Source organism: Chrysoperla carnea, chromosome 5 (assembly GCF_905475395.1).
Source record: "Chrysoperla carnea chromosome 5, inChrCarn1.1, whole genome shotgun sequence".
NCBI lineage: Eukaryota > Metazoa > Arthropoda > Insecta > Neuroptera > Chrysopidae > Chrysoperla > Chrysoperla carnea.
In genome coordinates, this window is record NC_058341.1 from 6,300,714 (window position 1) to 6,319,587 (window position 18,874).

Below are 18,874 nucleotides of genomic sequence, written 5' to 3' on the forward strand. Positions count from 1 at the left end.
AAAAATTACAATTAAAAAATACTCTTTTAGGGAGAAGCTTTAGTAATAATAGAACATAATTCTTCGTATTTTATGCAGTCGGGTTTTTTGATTTTTTAAACTTATGTTCAATTTAGCCTTCAATATTTTTTTTAAATAAAATAATAGAAGAAAGTTTTATTATTCCGTTTAACAATAAAAATAAGAATTAAAAATAAAATGCAATTTGAAAATAATTAAAAACCTTGATAATTTTTATTGCTCCCATTTTATTCGAATCACTTTTGAAACAATAAAAAATGTCGACTCATCCCCTTTGCATAATAAGTGAAAAGGTCGGAAAAAAAAGTATAGAGACCTCGTCTTGTCATAATTTTTCATTTCCCAAGACCTTCTAAAGTTGTATGTCATTTGGTAATCGTGAATCCAGAATTTTTTTGGAGGTTTAAGTTTTTCTTTAAAAGAATATCGCTTTTTGTTTATATGGAAAAAAACACGGATATTTGGATCATTTTGGGATTGTACGAAGGTACAATCAAGGGCTTTTAGGTTATCAAGGAATTTTATTTTGGATCGATTTTGAGGATAATCTCAAAAGGAGCATAACTCTTATGATTTTGGCCCTAATTATCGTAAATACTGCATAAGTATTTAGGGGGGCGGCAATTAACTCAAAATTATCTTCAATCTATATTCGCATTTGACAACAGATTCTGGAAGTGGCGTGGGTCAAACTGTAGGAAAATTTATTTGCTCATTATAAAATAATTTTCTTCTTCTTTTTCAGGCGTGAATTGACATCAATTTTATTCGTCCATCTTATCGATAAAAATGTGAATAAACATGAAATTAAGTGATAGAAATTAATTCTAAGTGATACTAAAAACAAAGATAGTCCTTTTTTGTGCCAAAAAACAAAAACAATAACAATAACTACAAACAAACAAAAAATGGCTTTATTAAATTATAGTTTACCGCCATTTGCATCAAACATACCATCAACGCCATCTATCCCACAATATAATAACTACCATCAACAGCCATCACAACTGTCACATCCAAATCAACCGCCCATTTTGTATCCACAAATCCCAGTGCCAAATTTAGGTTTACCATCACCGCCATCAGCGTTAAACAGTCGAACAAATAATCCATATAATGCGTATATGCAACAGTATCAACAGAGGACAGAGAAAATTGAGAAACAATACCAACAAAATGGTGGCATTCAACAGCAACAACAATTACCATTGCCATCACAGCAACAACAGAGGCAGAATAAACCACAATCTGAGTTATTACCCCCACCAATACCCCCACTACAACAACAACAACCACGAGCTCAACAACCGGTACAATTGTTAACAGAGAAAGAATTACAAGAGCGACAACAATCCGCATATCCCAATAGACCGATTGAATATAAACGTATTGATCCAGATTCACAGAAAACATCGATACATCCGATTATCGATTACGATGAATATGAATATTACGATGATGATACTGGTCAGCCTGTACCGGCACCTCCCAAGCCACCGGCACCACCGATACCACCTCCGTTACATGTTGCACCCATACAAGGACCGATTTTCCTGAAGAATGGTACTGTACCAGTTGTGCCATTGTATTCGTATCCGATATTAAATAATGGTACATTTGTACAAATTCCTGTGAGTAAATTTTTGGAATTATTGGTTTTGGTGATGGGATTTGAGTTATTTATTAAGATTTTTTTGTTTAGGCAAAAAAATTCCTGATTTAGCTTTCTTGATAACAAAAATCTGGCATTTGACCCTCTTTTCCTTAGAATGAAATAACAGTATTCGTAGAAAAGAACTTTCTAAATTCTAAAGCGTCTCAAACTCTAGTTATCTCCTAAAACTCTTTTCATTTTCAAGTAACAAGTAGGAGTAATTCCAGGTCCGAATTTACCATATAGGGAGAGTAAGCTCGTGTCTAGGGTGTCAAGAACTGAAGTTAGGCCGAAATCTTTGAAAAATTCTTTTATTTATAGAAGCTGAATTTCTGGCCAATTTCGTTGGCATGCGTACCAACATAATAAGTAGAAAATGAGTGAATCGGAAATAGAATCGATTTATACTATAAATAATCGATTAGCAGGGACGTCAATTTTTTCAACTGCCTAAATTCGTAAAGAAATGTACACACTTTTGTGCCAAAGTAAATTTCAAGAGAAATAAGGCGACAGTGCTAGGAGATGAAAGGTTCTCAAGATTGAAAAAAGAGTGACAGAAACAATCGACAGTATAATCTTACTCCCAAAGTTTGCCACAACTGGATTCCTCTTCCAGACCAGAGGCTGATTAAATGTCGAAGGTGCCCTAGGCATGCACCTCATCGGAGCAATTCTAGCGACCATATATATTACACATTTTAACCAGTACTTAATAAGTAGCTTCTTTGATTGAAAACGTCCATGCGCGCGCCCCTTTGTAACCTCACCCGTTAGGCTTGTCCCTAGTTTGCCTTGCCTTGTTAAATTTACTTATAAAGATGTGCTCAAGAAAAACCCAATTTTAGACATCTAATCCGTGTCTTCAAAAAATTACGGATACAAAAAGACACTTGATTGAATATTGGTTGAAGAGATTTGTAATTGGGTAATTTTTAATTCTCAGAAATTCACTTGATAAATAATTCAAGATAACGAATTAACGAACAATTTACGGATATCCTATTTGATAAATTGAAACAGGATATTGAAAATAAAATTAATGTTTAACTGATTGAAATTTCTGGAAAAGCCAAAGTGAACAATTCAATACCGGATTTTGTTGCTACCTGATTAATTTTTTTTTGCTTGGACATTTCAGAGTATAATTCATTTATGAAGGCCAGATTACATTCTTACTAAAAAATATTGTAAATTAGATCAATAATTCTTTTTTTCTATTTTCACATTTATAAAATATATCGAGACATTCTAAAATGCATATGTGAATTGTCTCAACTCTCAAGGCAGTAACGAATTGATATTTTTATAGCAGCCCCTTAGGCTAAAAGAACTTTCACACCTTTGTGTGATTTTACGCTTATAAAATGTGCATTTGTTTTTTATGTATAGATTGGGTTTTAGCTCGAAAAGTCGGTCGAAACTCCACTGATTTGGACAGGACTTGCATCAGTTGTTAGAATCCCTCTAAGAAATATTTCTAATTTACTCCCATAATTTTCAATCACGTTTATTTCGAATAATAGCGATTTTTTACCATCGATAAAAGATGAAAATTCATGTACTTTCGTAAGTTTACTATAAATCGTAGAGCTGCACTCATTTGCTACGCCACTGTGCTAACGAGTTAAATTTGTATACAACAAGTGAAAACAAACAATTGACTGAGTTAATTGTTGAAATACCATGCATAGTCAGTGTTGATTTCTTTATCACATTACACATACAAACATGTGACACATACATAACTGATAATCAAGTATAGTACATATTATAAAATTTCCGCCTAATTGGCGTCCTCACGGGTAAACAGTGATGTTTACTAAAAAATGTTTCAAACAAAATTGTTGTTTAATTTTTGATAAAGAACATTTTTTACATTTAAACTTTTGTTCTATCTCTAACGGTTTACAAGATGGGTCCTACGGACCCAAGATCCAATTGACCTATGATGCTCATTTACGAACTTGACCTCACTTTTTACGTCCTGAGTACGCTGTAAAAATTTCAGCTCGATATCTTTTTTCGTTCTTGAGTTATCGTGTCCACAGACGGACGGACAACCGGAAATGGACTAATTAGGTGATTTTATGAACACCTATGACAAAATTTTTTTCCTAGCATCATTATTTTTAAGCGTTACAAACTTGGGACTAAACTTAATATACTATGTATATTTCATATATACATGGTATAAAAAGTAAACAAACAAAAATTATAAATAATTGTCTTGCAAGATGCAAAAGGTATTACCAGCCTCCGGGATAACTTTACTCATTTATTAATTAATTATAACAATGCAATATTTACCAAGAAATTAATGACTTATTATTATTATGACATAAATTATTATTGGAATTATGTGTTAGAAAAATAACTTTTAAATAAACTCATACAGAGATTTCAAACTTATTTTTAATTCTTGAATTACAGAGAGTTAACAAAAGTAATTTTGCAAAAAAAATATTTGCAAACTAAAATAAAATTGATTAGTTTAAATTACATTAACGTGAAAACACACCTACCATATTAAGACATCGTAATATACCCTTCGTTTTTCAAATTTAACACCAGGGTATAGTATTAAATATCTTACATAATTGTATTGAACATCAATGATTCGATATCCGCTCATATCCCACTCAGTTGTATGGGTATAAAAAAAATATTCTAAGCAAGTTTTTCTAATGATTTTTTTCGATATTTCTAACCATTTCGGACGCCAGACAAAATATTTATAATCGGCCCTATTACTCAATTTGTAGTAGACTGAGTTTAAGTTCAGATTTCGGTTAAGTATCTTAAAAAATGTGACCCGATCACTCTGTATGACTGTGCAAAATTTCAAATCGATATTTCTTTAAATAACGAAAATATGAGGGTGTCTTCATCGTAAATGCTACACACTGTATAAGCTAGTGAATCGTTAATATTTCAATGGGTGTTTCATTTCGTAAATAGATAAAATGAAAATCGTGTGGAATATTAATTTAAACTAAACCTCTCGTAACAAAGAGCAAACTATACAAAAAAAAAAAAAAACCAACAAAATTTACTATACTCACGTGACGAACACTGATTGACTGTGATACCTTGCTTGATTGCATGTGTGTGATACATCTACAAGATGTACCATGAATATTGCCAAAATAATTTAATAAAACAAGTGTAATTTTAAAAAAAAACCGAAAAATATTTCGGATACGGAATCCTAAACTCGCACTTGAAACATATCTAAGACCATTTTGTATTAAATTACCTTTTTCTTTAAAGAGTCCTCCAAACTGAACCGATTTTGAAAAGCATCGCCTATTTTTTAATTGTTTCGGGAACGGAACCCTAAACTCGCACTTGAAACATAGTTAAGAACACTCTCCATCAAATTATCTTTCAAACGAAACAAAAAACGTCAAAATCGGTTCATCCGTTTAGTCGCTACGATGCCACAGACAGACAGGCACACACACATAGCGGTGAAACTTATAACACCCCTATTTTTGATTCGGGGATTAATTAGGGATTTGATTCGGGAATGATTCTTATTTTTAGGCAAGGAGCCTATTTTTAAATTTGGTTTAACGTTAAAATAATGACAATTTATTCACAAGTCGAAAAAGCGTCCTTTTCTAGATAAGGGCATTGAAATTTTCAGCTTAGAAAACTGGAAATTTGACAATATGATCTAAAAATCCTTCATAATTTAAATCTTATGGTGATAAATCACGAAAACCAGCGGAAGAAATAGTGTAATTACTAAGTTTCGAGAAAAAAAATTCTAACTGTCTTTATTGCAAATACAATAATGTTATCCAACGTTTTTCCGAGCATGGGAACACACATATGAGCATTTCCAAATTTCCAATTTTTCAACGCTGTCGTTTTGGTACTATTCACAATATTAAATTTTTTTCTAAAATTTCAACATCGTCTAGAAAAGAACTCTTTGAATTAAAGTCTTGTTGTTATAACTTGGATCATCCTGTTACGTTACGTTAGTTGGATTCCTCAAAGCTTTATTTCACAAATAGTACATTCGAACCAAAAACTGCAAAGGAACTCTCTTCCACATTACTTTACCTCGTGTAATACGATAGTTTTTGGACATCCTGTAAATAGATTGATGTGTGTAATAGACTTAAAAGAATACTCTAAACACTAGGAGAATAGATTTTATAATAAAATAACAGTAAAAGTTACGAAATTATACAAATATATGGTGCAATTTTTATATATTTTTTTTAAAAGAACTGTATGAAATTTCATGTCACGTAACTGGAGTGGATGTATGGATACCATCATGGAGTGGAGAGTTCATGTTGTGTGAATTGTCAGTTCGTTATGTTGTTAATTTTTATATATTTTTTTAATGAATTCAAAAAGTATATTTTTTTATAGACAAGACATTGGCATCATATATGTACACTTGTAAACGTACTATGTATGCACAATTAATAAAATGTTGAGTCAGTGACGGTTATAGACTGTCTATGTCTGTCTTAAATTGTCTTAACAGACCGTGAGCCCATAATAAAGAGGAAATACTTCATACTGATAGAACCATTTATAGTATCGAGTAGCAGAACTAATATGAACTGATTGAAAATGATTTATTGGAGAAGATCAACCTTCTAGATATTATGAACGATTTTGTATCCAAAAAATTATTACATTTAAGGTGATTGTTTCCCTACATTATTGTAAAAAAAGTTTTCGTTTATTGCACGGTACATACTTATAAACCAAACACATGCTTTGTAGTCAAATAATGAGTTATTTTTAGCTTTAAAATATCACGCAACTACAAAAATATATAATATATTGTGTGCAAGTGATGCTTATAAATTTGATAATATAGATATCGCTCTTCAATCATCAACACTCTAACTATAGTCGTCTCTGTTCATCAAATGATGGATCTTCGATGAACTTATAATTAAATTAAAATTTTATTTTTATATCGTTGACAACCTTATATTTTTATGGTATTTTTATAAACTACAAGATTGTCTAAATATTTTAGATAGTTTTTTATCGTACTCTCTAGATTTTTTGATGTAGAAATATCCAATTGAAAAGGATAACCTTATATGATTCATAATTTTTACAGCCAACTTTGAACGATTAACTAATAATAAAAAGCCCGATGACCTAGGAACTTTTTGTGATTTTTGGAAACTTTGCTAATCAAAAAATGTATTTATAAAGTTTTATTGAAATCCCTACTATTATTCAGTCCTTCGCATCTCTTCAACAAATTGAATTCGGCTGAAAAGTTGCCCTGAGAATTGCATTGTCTACGGGTCTCAGCATGCTTAATCCGGCCCTATTAAAGGGGGGAACAAAACAGGAAACTTTGGTCTAAAGGGAAGCAAATAAAAATTTCATAAATTCAACAGTATTTTAGAATAAACATATTCGAAGCCAACTAAATCAATGATAAATTACGTTCATGGGGGGGGGGGGGGGATTGCCCTTACCTGTCCTCTCCTTGGTACGCTTTTGCACTTGGGTGCCTGGGAATAAGAAAACTTAAGTGCCTAACTAAATCAGCCATAGCTGCATACCTCTTTTTTCTCTATCCATTTTTATGACATGTTCTGCATGCTCATAAACTTTTTGGAGTACCTAAGGGAAAGAGTGATGAAAATGAGTTCCCAAAAATGAACACACCTTTTAGAAAGACACAAAATAGAATTCAATCCGTTTACATTTATTCATTACACATACATACATTATTCATTGAGTCATTTAAACAATTACAAATGAATTTGTTATAAAAAAAAAACAACCGCTACTGAATAAAATATTATGGTAAATTATTAATAATATTTGTCTCTAACTTACTTACAATGAATCACCGTTTTAAAAAGTTTTTTAGTTGTTGTTGGGTGTTATGTATAGTAAAGTGAAGAACTGGAAGACTTGAATGAACCAACTAACAACACTTGACTAATCAAAATATACACACACATGTTATGTATGAATCAAGTACAGGCGCTAAGCGATGTGTCCATGGATATACATGTTAATTCCACCGGCAAATTTGAGAAGCGAATTTCCACGATATATGTTAACAAATCCCCGTTCTTCTTTTCTCCTTGTCAAAAAAAAGGAGAGCTGGGAAGTTTATACCCCCCCTCAAGTAAACTAAATACTTACATACAAATTTTCATCCTTCTAGTTTAATTTTTAGAAGTTTTGGGGTGGACGTGAATTTTACAAAATTTAAAAAACCCCCGACAAATGCGATTTTTTTCTTGTAAGCCGATTTTTGGAAACTTAGCTATAAAATGTTCTCAATCAAGTCGGTTCGACCGTTTAGGGGCTACAATGCCACTGAGAAACACACAGACGCACAGATAAAGACTTTAAACTTATAACACTCCTTCTTAAATCAATATCAAAGTGATGGTCAAGGATATCACATGAGATGAAAAGAATACTTAGAGAGCTACATTTTTTGGGACATATTTTTGGACATATTATAATTGAAATTGAAATATTTGAGTAGACTTTGTTCTTTTAAATTATTGTTTTGAATTACTTAATTATTTAACCACTTCACTTTTCGAAATGAATTGAGCCAGGTTTATTTGACCATTCATTTCCATAGTAATTATTTATATGTTAAAATTATATGTCATAATCGCCAATTTTTTAGTATTTTCCGTTAAATTACCTTTCAAAAGAAACCAAAAAAATTAAAATCGGTTCATCCGTTTAGGAGCTACGATGCCACAGACAGACACACACACAGATACACACATATAGCGCTCAAACTTTCTACATAAAAATGATTTCTAGACAATTTTAGCTAGCACATAGCGCCTATACTATTATTTTGAAGTTATAATAACAGCTGATGATAAATATCTTGCTATAGTCTTAGTCTATCTTATTAGATGATCATCATCACATGATTATTACTATTACCTATGTTTTAATCTATGCAGTAATAGCTATTAAACTTTTGCTTTCAAAACTTTCTACTATTCTGGTAGTCAAAACAGGTAACATCATCATATTATTATGTGTGTTTTTATTTTGACAAAATCCAATCAAAATGTGTCTATAATATTTAAGGCAGCGCAATCGTAAAATCGATTTTCTTAGAAATAGGGTATTCCACTATTTTTGATAAACATAATTAGTCCATTTTCGGTTGTCTGCCCGTCTGTCTGTCAACACGATAACTCAAAAACGAAAAATGATATCAAGATGAAATTTTTAAATTGTGCTCAGACATTAAAAGTGGGGTCGAGTTTGTAAATGGGCAACATAGGTCAATTGGATCTTAGTTCAACTTCATACTTTACTCGTACCTTTTTAATAAATTGAAAATGTTTTATAAAATTTATTTCGTCTTCATTCTGCGTGACCTCATTCGTTTTGTATTTAAAACAAAACGCAAATATTACCTTCTTAAATATTAAATAATAGATGTAAAAAAAAAAAAAAAAAAAAAAAACAGAACTACAGGAGGTCACCACATGTTATAAAAAAATAATGCAATGCATTCATTAAATTCTTACACACTTGACCGACTTTTTATGAACATAATAATTTACATGTTTTGACTCTGAACAGACTATTTTAGAGCTATACAGATGAGAAGTTTCATTTTTGTGTGTGTGTATGTTTTTTTTGAATGGTTCGAGGATGTTTTAAATATATTGAAATCAATAAAATAACTACTACTATAACTAATAACTGACTATTTTACTACTATTACTAAAACAAGGTGATTATGATCTTCTTAAAGGTCATCTCAATAACTTGCAGATAACGAGATATTCGTTGTGTGCGTAGTCATAGTATTTGCAATTCTTTACATGTTAATGTTATAAGGTTGTCGATAATATAAAAACAAAATTTTAGTAATGAGTTCATCGAAGATCCATCATTAGATGAACAGAGACGACTATAGTTAGAGTATTGATGATTGAAGAGCGATATCTATATTATCAAATTTATAAGCACACAATATATTATATATTTTTGTGTGCTTATAATTTTGTGAATGTCTCGTGTTGTCGGAGGAGAGGCACGGTTAGGCGAGACACCGCAAGTATCATCTTCAAATTCTCGTTTCTCACCCGACTTCGAGCGACTACCATGCGCTTTTCAATCTTCTTCGAATCAGAAGCGAGGAAAGTGATGCACCTTGACCTGTTCCATAGTCTTACAGTTTGATTTTGATTTTCGGCGTATAAACTATTAACTTTCTATCAGTTATTGTAAACTCTTAAAATCTTAACTAATAATTATGATTAATTTCTTAATAAATTATATAATAATTATAAATGACTTAATGATTCCTTCTTCTTTTTCTTCTTCTGTATATGGCAGGCTGTTGTCGTGTGTGTATGTTTGTATTTAAAAAAAAAATTTGATCTTATAATTATCATATATTTTGGTCCATCTGTCTGTCTTTTAAGGTCTGTCTAGCATAGGGTTGAACACATTTTAATTTAATTTTTTCCACGATGGGAAAAAGAAAGTTTCAATAAAATGAACCTTTAAGGTGATTGTAAACCTACAGTATTGTAAAAAAAAGTTTTGGTTTATTGCACGGTACATTCAAATACATGCTTTGTAGTCAAATAATATGTTATTTTTAGCTTTAAAATATCACGAAACTACAAAAAAATATAATATATTGTGTGCTTATAAATTTGATAATATGGATATCGCTCTTAATCATGAATACTCTAACTATAGTCGTCTCTGTTCATCTAATGATGGATTTTCGATGAACTCATAATTAAATTTAAATATTGTTTTTATATCATCGACAACCTTATATTTTTATGATATTATTATAAACTACAAGATTGTCTAAATATTTTAGATAGTTTTTTATCACACTCACTATATTTTTCTATATAGAAATATCCAAGTGAAAAGGATAACCTATATCATCATTTTTTCAGCCAACATTGAACGATAAAATAAAAATTAAAAATCCCGATGACCTAGGAATTTTTGATGATTTTTGGAAACTTTGTTAATCAATAAATGTATTTCTAAAGTTTTATTGAAATCCCTAGTATTATTCAATCCTTGTCTATCTCCTTAAAATACCTCCACTTTTTTCAAGAAATATGAAAAATGATATTGATACAATAAATGAACATGTAACAAAAAATTTCGTAATATGAAATATGTAATTTTACTCACCCCTTGGCAAATAACTAACTAATTAACTGTAATGGTCGTGTAATCTTTATTAGTTCTAGCTTTTAGCTAAAATTATTGATATCATGTAGGTTGGATGAATGGATGATGATACACAAATGTTTACAAAGATGCATCAGATTTGGATTTGTAATTTTATAAATCTATCTATGTTTATTTGATATTTAAATAAATAAATAATAAATAAACAAGTAAACTTTCCATCATTTTTTAAATAAATTGCGAACACGAAAAATATAAATAAATATTTGATGAAAGAATTATTATAAAATCAAATGTAGTTTATGATAAAAAAAATATAGCATGGCTAACAAAAAACGTTGCGCATCAAGATTTATTATTCGCACCGTGCGTGAGTTTTACCCATGGTAACAATACACTACTTTAATTATAGAATTGTATGGATGCATATATAATTGTATGGATTGCATTTATGACTTACATTGAAAATTTAATATTATTGTCTCACAAATTTAAATAAATAATTATAACAATTTACATTTGAAAAATAATATTTGTGCAATTTGATTTCTTATTTTTAATGCATAAAGTTTAAGTAATAAGTGTTTTTTAATAATTTTAATTTGACATTTTCTATAACATTAACATGTAAAGAATTGTACATCAGTCATAACAGCTTCCTTTATCGAGATAATTGTCCACTGGAAGCGCTGGCATCGTTTTTATTGCCCCTACCATAACTACCACACAACGATGTTAACTCGATACTCTGATGGTAGAATCTACTTACTTGATAACTCAAGTCCCGAGTCGAACGGTAGTCCTGAAAAGTCAGAGATCCCTGTTTGTAGAATCTATGAACCGACAACATCAAATTATGATATAGACAGATAATAATTTTTCCCATTTTTAAGACTTTCCTAAAGAAAAGCGAACAGAAAATTGTTCTCACAATTTTCATCAAATCTAAGTTTTGAAGATGTATGATGAGCATGACTACAATGTTTCATTTAAAAACTTAAAATTTTTTTATAGATAGACTTTAACTCAAATATGTTATTAAAATTTCAGCTTAGGTATCCATGCACTTGGAACGAATGAAAACAAACAAAAAAAAACTTTTTCATAGAAATTAAACATATTAGCAATGACATAGAAAAGAAAGAAAACCAAGTGTCTTCATCCATATAAGGGATGTACGAGCAGGCTAGATTTAGGGTTGAAAATATTTTTATCTTATTTTCAACTTTGATGATGAAATTATAAATTCATGAATGTAGACGAAAAATAAATCTTTCGACATCTGTTCGATTTTTGTTCAAATAAATACGATTTTCGTAATTTTTGGGTCAAAATTTCTTTAAAAAATAAACTAAATTGCTTTTTTAATGACATTTTTTGTGTCTTCAAAAAACGGAAGGCTAGTTTTCATTAAATTAACTCGAGGACAAAAAATATATGGAAATAGTTTTATATAAAAAAAGTAACTACATTAACGGAAAAATTTTGTCCATAAATCATACCTACTCAACAAAAGACACAGGTGCGGATTTCTCTTGTGGGGAGGCAGTTGGCAAAAAACCCCTAAAATTTTCAGAATTGATTTGAGTGCAACTTCATATTTGAACAAAAACGTATTTTATCCAATATTGCCCTGGCACTCGTACATCCTTAATAAAAAAGTATGATAAATATGCCCACTTGTTTTGGAAACCCCTTCTGGATCCGTACTTGAAAAAATAAATTAATACAATACATACAAAGTTAATGACTGTTTTAATGTGAAAAACCTGAGCATGTAAAAAATAAAAAAGATTTTTATTTTTATAGTGCAAGTTCTTACCAAATTTAGTTACTTGTAGTTTGTAGTTTCATTTAAATTTAATGGGGCCATAAATTTAAATGAAAAACTTTTTGCACACACACAAAAAATAAATAATTTTAAACGATAAATAAAAAACCAGTTAAAATATCATTTTAATTTTTAATAAATCTATTAATTTTGTATGTAGGCGTTATTTTTTTTTTTTTATAAAAATAGATTTCAATTGTCAAGTTTGTGTTGTCATGCTATGAGCCGTAAGCCATGGTGCTCTGATGAATTGATGAACAATGCAAAAAAAAGCTATTTTATTAACCTGATAAAAGTTTAACAATTTTTATTATCTAACCAGCAGACTGGACCGGGAGTTCCATTTGCGAACTGCAAGTTGCTCCTGAAAGAGGATATCTTAAAAGGAAATAATTGGATTTGAAGACGAATATGACAAAAAAGTACTTTTGCATCTAATTTATTCTTTAACCCTCGTATCGTGACTGTACTGTATAAATTAGCCAAAAAATATTTAGCTATATTTGATTAATACACTTGTTAACACTTGTTATTAAATATGCTGATTAGCCCCAAACTCTTATTAAATTAGCGGTATAAATTTTTTACTATTTGTTAAAAGACTTTTTCTTCTGCATATAATTAAAAAAATAACAAAATAATTAATCATATATTTTAAATATCATACCGTAAAAGATTTTGAAAGATATATTTATTTTATCAAGAGCATAATACTTTACGAATGACATAATAAAATGGAGAATATGTGAATACAAATTTAAGACATAAGTACAGAACGTTTTTGTTATTTTGAAGGAAGAAAGTAAGTTTTAAAGTAATAAATATAGTAGATTTCAAAGTCATATTTCATTTTTAATTTATGTCCGAAAGTAAACCTAATGTATTGATAATTACATACAAGATACACGTGAAAAACATAACCACTCTTTGATAGTCGGATAAAAAATTTGATAGTCGGATTAGCTTGAGTTAATATAGGTTGAAATAGCACTGGTTGGTTTTTTTTTTATAAATTGAACTATAAATTAAGAATTCATATAAAATCGATCCATATTCCACCTTGAACATTTAACACACTCTCATTACAATATTTAATAATTCATTGCATCGAATTAAATAATAATTATATAGTGTTTAAATATAAAAAAAAGCTTTATAAATAATATATGCAATTAATAATACTTTATTAATCATATACCAAGAAATTTGTTTTTTTTTTTTTTGCCAATAATTTGCAAATCTGGTGATCTAGTAAATTAGATACGTAAATGTATATATAGCTAAAAATTAGTCATTTTATTATTAAAAAGGTATACTTGCTTGCCTGAAAAAAAACAACGTTGACGGGTAAACAAGAGCAAACAAATGAACGAGATATAGTTATTAAAAACTAGGCCATGTTATGAATAATAATAATAAAGAATTACAATTTACAATATACAATTATATTGTTATAAAATATTATATTATGTATATTAATAATTTTATAATATTTTGTATATTAAAAAAACAAAAAATTATGGACCGATAGCTACCAACACTTTAAATTGTCTTAATAAAATAATGTCTGCCATTAGGCTTAACTCAACCGAGCGGGGCGCGAGTCAATCAGCTTATACGCATACCTTTCGTAATCTTCTTTTGAAAAATTACGTAACAAATATTCATTTTAACTTCTGACAAATTTGTCGGGTACGGAATCCTAAACTCACACTTGATAGCTAAAAAAACACTCTCCATTGAAATACCTTTCAAACGAAATAAAAAAATTCAAAATCGCTTCATCCGTTTAGGCACTACGATTCGACAGACAGACAGACAAACACACACACTTAGCGGTCAAACTTATTACACCCCTTTTTTTAGTTCGGGGGTTAAAAATATTTTTAACAGAAAAAAAACAACAAGATTTTATGTTTGCGAATCATTGAAAGTTGGAAAGAATTGGAGAAACATCAAATAAAAGCACAATGACTCAACTTAGAACACAATTAAACGCATGGCAAGTGAAAACAAACAATTGACTGAGTTAATCGTTGAAATACTTTGTATAGACAGTATTGATAGGGCAATCGTTGGCTCTTTTACGTCACATAAGTAAAACAAGATAGCCACTCGTATCATTTCTCTCACTTTCTCATTCGACCTCACTTTTTACATTTTGAGCACTCTATAAAAATTTCAAAGTTATTGTGATTATAGACAGACGGACAACCGAAAATGGACGAATTTGGTAATTTTATAAACAGTTATACCAAAATTTTATTTGTAGCATCAATAGTTTTGAGCGTAATACACTTAGTACTAAACTTAGTATACCTTGATATATTTCATATATACATGGTATAAAAATACAAAATTTTCTTTTATCTCTTACGAAGTATGCATATGAACTATTTCTAGCTTCCTGCTTCTATTATCCATGATGCGAATTGGAAATTAGTACCAATACTTACATTTTATAATAATTATATGCTTGTATTAATGACAAAGATAAGTTCTTAAGATAATTTAAAGTGTTGTTAGCTACCGGTCTAATATATGTTTACATATAATAGGTATATGTTATATTAATTGCGAAATTTTTAATCATAAGAATAAATAATTGTCTAAGGAGTATTTTCAATCTATTTGTAACACACACTCATAGATAGATAAATACAAGTCCATGTTGATTTTAATCAATTAATTATTAGAAATATATTTATTATTCTAAATATAAATAATATTTAAACATATTAATTATATCAGAGTTCATGAGCTTAAGTTTTTTATGAAGGAAAACTTTACTAACTATATCATACAGTTACAGTTTCAAAGTTTGTTTTTTTCAAGTTACACGATTTTGCACATTTCATCATAAATTCCCGTTCGGTTGCAATAGGGTATTATCGTTAGTAAAAAATAAATCATAAAATTTGAAAAAAGTTAAAATTTATGTAAAAATATACTTAAATATTCTGATTTCGAGTCATAAAAGCACTTTTTTTTTTAAAATATTAAAATTAAAAATCGTAATTTTTAAACTGTATATCACGTGACCTAAAACGCGGGTAAGCCCTGCTGTGATGTCATAGCATTAGGAGTCATAGACCATCAGTTAGTTCAGTGTAGATAGTTGGGTATAATATATCTATAGATAATAAGTATTTATATTTGTTATAATCAGATGTCTATGGATATATCTGTCAAACTTATTTGTGTTATTTCGTATAGTGATACCCATATTACGTCATCAAATTGGATGCTCGCATTTTTGACAGTTTAAAAAAGGTTTAAAATTCAATTTAAGTTTTTGGCAAGAAAGCGTGTGTATTTTTGCGAAATAAATTTTTGGTGGTTTTTTATTTTAGCAAAATCAACATTTTGAAGTACTTTTTCAAAAATAGTGGAATACCCTATTAAGCCAATTGGCTGTGACATATATACATGCATTCACCATGATGATTAATATTAAAGCAAATAAAAAAAACATAAATGTCTTGTATATAAATTAATGTAATTGAATACGTATGAGAATTAATTTTTTCTCCAAGAACACCTGGGAAATAGATCACAATATTTTTTTTATTATGATTATTAATACGCGAATAATTGTGATGATAATGCATACACATATAAAACTATAACTAAAGAGCCTATTCTGTCAATGTTTTAGCAGTTAACATGTGTGTAAGTAACTGTTTTATTAAAAGCATGGTATTTAATGGTAAGGAAAGGTGTTGTACCTTGACGGTAATGTATCTTAAATCATTCTTAAGGTTGTACTTTCGGTAATAGACTTTGCATTCAGAATTTAATGAAACTTGTCATAGTTGTCCATTATTATATCATAATTAACCAGTTAATTGTCCATTATTATATCATAATTAACCAGTTAAATTTTAAGGGGCCTTCAGAGAACTGAAAATCTGAACGTCCAGTTTTGTGAAATAAAATAAAATCTGTGATTTCCCATAGGGATCAATGTTAAAATATCTTTTTTTCATTTCTCTGAAGGCCCCTAAAAATTTAACTGGTTAATTAAAATATAATAATTGACAACTATGCCAAGTTTCATTAAAATTTTGAATGCAAAGTTTATTACCGATAGTACTACCTTAAACTTGGAACATATGGATCGTTAACTTAAATTCGTTTTTGTCTGAATGTATCCACCTTCGTGTTCGATAAATGTAATTGTTCTTTTTACAAAATTGTTTAAATTCACTCCTACATATCTCTCGAGAGTAATTTCTTGAACCGTTTCCCATATTATCTGTTCAAAATGATCTAAATTTCTAAACGACCATTAACATCCTTATCGAACTTTCTCAATTTGTCGACACTTTCTATATTCGATGTCAAAATTGAATAGCTGAATGTTAATAATTTCGAAAGCAGAGCTTTTTATAAAGAATAAATTTTTTTCGTTATCCTTATAATGAAAAAGTTTTTGACAATCTGTACCATGAAGGTTATAAAGAAGGAGAACGATCGCTATGTACTAAAGCATTAGCGCACCTGTCCCTGAAAATTTGTAGAATTTATAGTTCATTTTCAGCCACCAGCCGCGCTGTCGTCGGTAAGTAGTATATTAGCGCACAACAGCCCGCATTTAATGATACAACTTAGCGATCCCAGCGCCTCACTTATTTTTTCAAAATATTGGGGACAATATTTTCTATTGCGATCGTTCTCCTTCTTTATAACCTTCATGATCTGTACTATTAGTTGGGAACTAATGATTCAAGTTACATTCGATTATAATCAATGGTGCACTATGGTGGTGTACCATGGATCAAATGATAATAAAGTATAAAGTTTTTATCGATAGCTCTTTAATATTTAAATTGGCGTGTAAGAATAATAGTTCTAGATTATTTTCATTTAAAACATATTAAACAATGATCCTTGGTACAATACTCTCCCCTAATAATGTGTGCTTGTATATTATCAAAAGTGAAAGGAATAAGTATATATGTATTGCTATTATTTTACGATTTTTTTTTACTGTTTAAATAATAAAAATTTTAATACGATTACTTACGGATTTTTTTATTGTTGTGTATGGATTTATTTTTTATTAGTATCCAAGATTACAGGGTTGAGAACATAAATAATAAATCATTGGTGAAACCAAAATTCCTCAGTCCAAATGCGGTATGTTGAAGAATATCTGCAAACAATTGAACATAGTTTTTCGAAATATATTTATCGCATATTTGAAAATCATGTAATAATGGACTTCTTCTGGTTTACTTGGTATGTACTCGTGTACATAAGAGACCCAGGTGACTGGACAGACGGACTCGACCTTTAAGAAAGACCTGAAATCTCTAGCCTTGAATAAGCCGGTGAAATTTAACTTTTCTGCTTTTCAAGTTGATAAGAATTTGTTTCTTCTGATTTTCTTGATATAAACTTATCACTCGAAGTGTACAAAATCCAGGTGATTGTACAGACGGACTCGATCATTAAAAAAGGTCTGGAGTCTTCGGCTGGTAGCTGGTAGATTTTGTAATTTTATGTAACTGTGATGATAAGTCCAGAGAAATTGACTTATTTTGAATTGTACAATTCTGCAAGGATGTATTTTATATTTGTTTTTGTTCTTCAAATTAATGAGAGTCATAAAATTATTTTTATTATTATAGCAGCTATTATAATTTGTTCAATTTGATTTACTGTAATTTATAGAAGCACAGTATGTGATCAATAATCATATACCTGTAAAATCGTGCTTCGTTTTTAATAAGTCTCCAATGGAACGTTTTACATTTCATAAATTTTTATAGATTTTACATGAAAGTGGATTAAGAAATTATTCATTCACAGCCCCATAAAAAATATTAAGTTATAATGAGGTACTCTAAATTTTGAAAAGACTTTAATTTATTCAATGTGTCGCATTTAAGGTAGTACCATCGGTAATAGACTTTGCATTCAGAATTTAATAAAACTTGGCATAGTTGTCCATTATTATATCATAATTAACCAGTTAAATTTTTAGGGGCCTTCAGAGAAATGAAAAAAAGATATTTTAACATTGATTCTTATGGGAAATCACAGATTTTATTTTATTTCACCAAACTGGACGTTCAGATTTTCAGTCACTCTAAAGGCTCCTAAAAATTTAACTGGTTAATTATGATATAATAATGGACAACTATGTCAAGTTTCATTAAATTCTGAATGCAAAGTCTATT

The 18,874-nt window shown here is 29.4% G+C and overlaps 1 protein-coding gene across 1 annotated transcript in view; it reads left to right on the top strand.

The window, feature by feature from the left end:
• The first annotated feature begins 780 nt into the window (after positions 1-780).
• Positions 781-18,874, top strand: part of LOC123301747 (protein spaetzle 3-like) — a 28,895-nt gene continuing 10,801 nt past the window's right edge. The window contains exon 1 of the mRNA XM_044884631.1: positions 781-1,652. Coding sequence (XP_044740566.1) covers positions 930-1,652 — 723 coding nt within the window. The 5' untranslated portion in view covers positions 781-929. The remainder of the gene's footprint in view (positions 1,653-18,874) is intronic.